This window comes from Hylobates moloch, unplaced genomic scaffold (genome assembly GCF_009828535.3).
Source record: "Hylobates moloch isolate HMO894 unplaced genomic scaffold, HMol_V3 SCAFFOLD_7, whole genome shotgun sequence".
Taxonomy (NCBI): Eukaryota; Metazoa; Chordata; class Mammalia; order Primates; family Hylobatidae; genus Hylobates; species Hylobates moloch.
In genome coordinates, this window is record NW_026652282.1 from 101,348,168 (window position 1) to 101,350,842 (window position 2,675).

Genomic DNA, 2,675 nt, shown 5'->3' on the forward strand with positions numbered 1-2,675 from the left:
CCTATAAGAAACTTTAGCTTCTGACACCTAGAGCTACAGAAAAAAGTAAATAGCCTAACTCTTAGTCAGATACCATGAAACCTCACACGAAAGAACTATCTACCTCATTTTTTTTCCCTTTTCCTTTATTTTTTGTAGTGATGGTGTCTCACTGTATCGCCCAGGCTGGTCTAGAATTCTTCGACTCAAAGGATCCTCCTGACTCAGCCTCCCAAAGTGCTCCAATTACAGGCACCAGCCACCACACCCAGCCTACCTCAGTTCTTTCTACCAAATACATCACGTATGATTTTCAACAAAAAAGTATAAGACTGTTAAAAGTCAAAAAACATTGTGGAACCAGGTGCAGTGGCCCGCACCTGTAATCCCAGCACTTTAGGAGGCCAAGGCGAGGGGATCACTTGAGCCCGGAAATTCTAGACCAGCCTGGGCAACATAGTGAAACCCTGGCTCTACAGAAAATAAGAAAAATTAACTGGGCATGGTGGCACATGCCTGTCATCCTACCTACTTGGGAGACTGAGGTGGGAGGATCTCCTTTGTCCTGGAGGTTGAGGCTGCAATGAGCCATGATCATGCCATGGCACTTCAGCCTGGGCAACAGAGTGAAACCATATCTCAAAAAAAAGTCATATTCTGAAGAGACAAAGCAAGCATCAGAAACCAACTAAAATACAGCAGAGGCCAGGCGCGGTGGCTCACGTTGTAATCCCAGCACTTTGGGAGGCCGAGGCGGGCGGATCACGAGGTCAGGAGATGGAGACCATGGTGAAACCCCGTCTCTACTGAAAATACAAAAAAATTAGCCGGGCGTGGTGGCGGGCGCCTGCAGTCCCAGCTACTCGGAGAGGCTGAGGCAGGAGAATAGCGTGAACCCGGGAGGCGGAGCTTGCAGTGAGCCGAGATCGCGCCACTGCACTCCAGCCAGCCTGGGTGACAGAGCGAGACTCCGTCTCAAAAAAAAAAAAAAAAAAAAAATACAGCAGAGATTTTAGAATGATTAGATTGGGAATTTACAATAACTATGATAATTATGCTAAGGGCGCTAGCGGAAAAAGCAGACCACTTTCAAGAACAGATGAGTAATGTATATAGAGACAAAAACTCTAACAAAAAATAAAAAAGAAATGCAAGAAATAAAAAATATTGTAACAAATGAAGAATGTTCTTAATGGGCTCATCAATAGACAAGAGAAGGCAGGTAAGAATCAGTACAGAATTTTAAATAAGGTCAGAATGCGACCCTGCACTTGCTGTACAGAACCTTAATCTCCTCATCTTTATTTCTGCCTCGGCTGGGATGGGAGCTATTTATCATAACTGACCTCAGCCCAAAGTTGCCCAACTTGGTTCATTTAAATTCTGCATGATGCCTAATAGGCATAGCCCCACTACAGAACCCACTAGGTGCCAGGGGTCTGCAGGGAGGGGACGGCAGCGACACCAGGCCCCAGATGTGTTTTGGTTCAGGAGGGGAAGAGGGTAGGAGAGGGACTGGGGGAAAGCCAAACGCCGCGCTGGAGCAGCACGCGCTCCCTGCAAACCGCGCGCCAACCAGAGCAATGGGCTTACCGCAGGAACTGGCTGGGGAACTGCTTGCGTTGGAAAATGCGCTCCAGCTCCTGCAGCTGCAATGGGGTGAAGGCGTGGACGTTGGGCTGCTGCGCGTTGCCAGGCTCCAGCCCCCCAACGGCGCCCTGTGGGCGCGAATCCTGCTGCCCGGGTTCCTCCTCGCTCTGGTAGCTGGCCTCATCGTCGCCATCGCTGCCGCTGCTGCCCTCAAGGTTTCCTTCCCATTGGTAGCCAGGAGCTCCTGTGCTGCCGCCATCTTTTTCTTCTCCGCCTTGGGCTCCTGCTGACTTTAACTTTTCTCCTGCTGCTTCTGTGCCTTGCTCAGGCTCAGGCTGTGCATACTCTTCCTCCTCTTTGACCTCTTCAGTAAGCGACAGCACCGCAGCATTCATATCTGGAAAAGTAGAAACCCAAAGAGAAAGATCAAGGCATTGGTGCTGAGGGTGTTGGAAGGGGGCAGTGAGGGGCTGCACTCTGAGAGCAGTGGTAGTGCAGGGGCATTATCCAGTCGACTCGCCTCTCCCAGAGAACCTCGGTTTCCTGAGTTCGCAAAAACATGTGTCCCATCCAGGTACTGACCCTGTAGTTCTTTCTCATCGTCGACTCCAAGGCTGAGCAAGCTGGTGATAAACTGGCTACACTGGTCCAGAGGCTCCATACCCTGAGTGGTGTGGATGGAGCTGTGCGTTTCTGCAGGTTCTGAGCTGGGGCCACCACGATCTCCTAGGCAGTGCTAGAACTGTGAGTCACCGCCTGGAAGGTTCTTCTGGCGTCTAGACTCAGCAACAATGTATCCACTTAGAGACCTCCTCTCTTGCTTTTCTGCTTCCCGCTATTTGCTGTGGGTTGGGCCTGCTGAGGTGCGCATGCGTCAAGGGCTTGGCCTTGCCACGGATGAGGGAGAGGGGTGGTGGGAAGGGTGGCGGGGGAGGGTCGGGGGGAGGGGAGGAGGGGTGGGCAGGGGGTGAGAGGAAGGGGTAGTAGGTTGTGTGGGAGGGGGAGTAGGATGGGGTGGGTGCTTGCATGCGTTGTACTGTAGACAGGCATGCATGAGTGTGGAACTTGGGGAAGCTGCTGTGCTGAATTGTGCAAGCCCATTTTCT

The 2,675-nt window shown here is 51.6% G+C and overlaps 1 protein-coding gene across 1 annotated transcript; it reads right to left on the bottom strand.

Moving 5' to 3' along the window:
• Positions 1-1,568: 1,568 nt before the first annotated feature.
• Positions 1,569-2,368, bottom strand: LOC116811174 (rhox homeobox family member 2-like). Its single transcript, XM_032756257.2, has 2 exons — positions 2,152-2,368; positions 1,569-1,966 (listed from the first exon to the last, which is right to left on the bottom strand). Exons 1-2 carry the CDS (start codon positions 2,228-2,230, stop codon positions 1,569-1,571), a joined length of 477 nt encoding a protein of 158 aa, XP_032612148.1. The 5' UTR covers positions 2,231-2,368.
• Between the last annotated feature and the right edge of the window lie 307 nt (positions 2,369-2,675).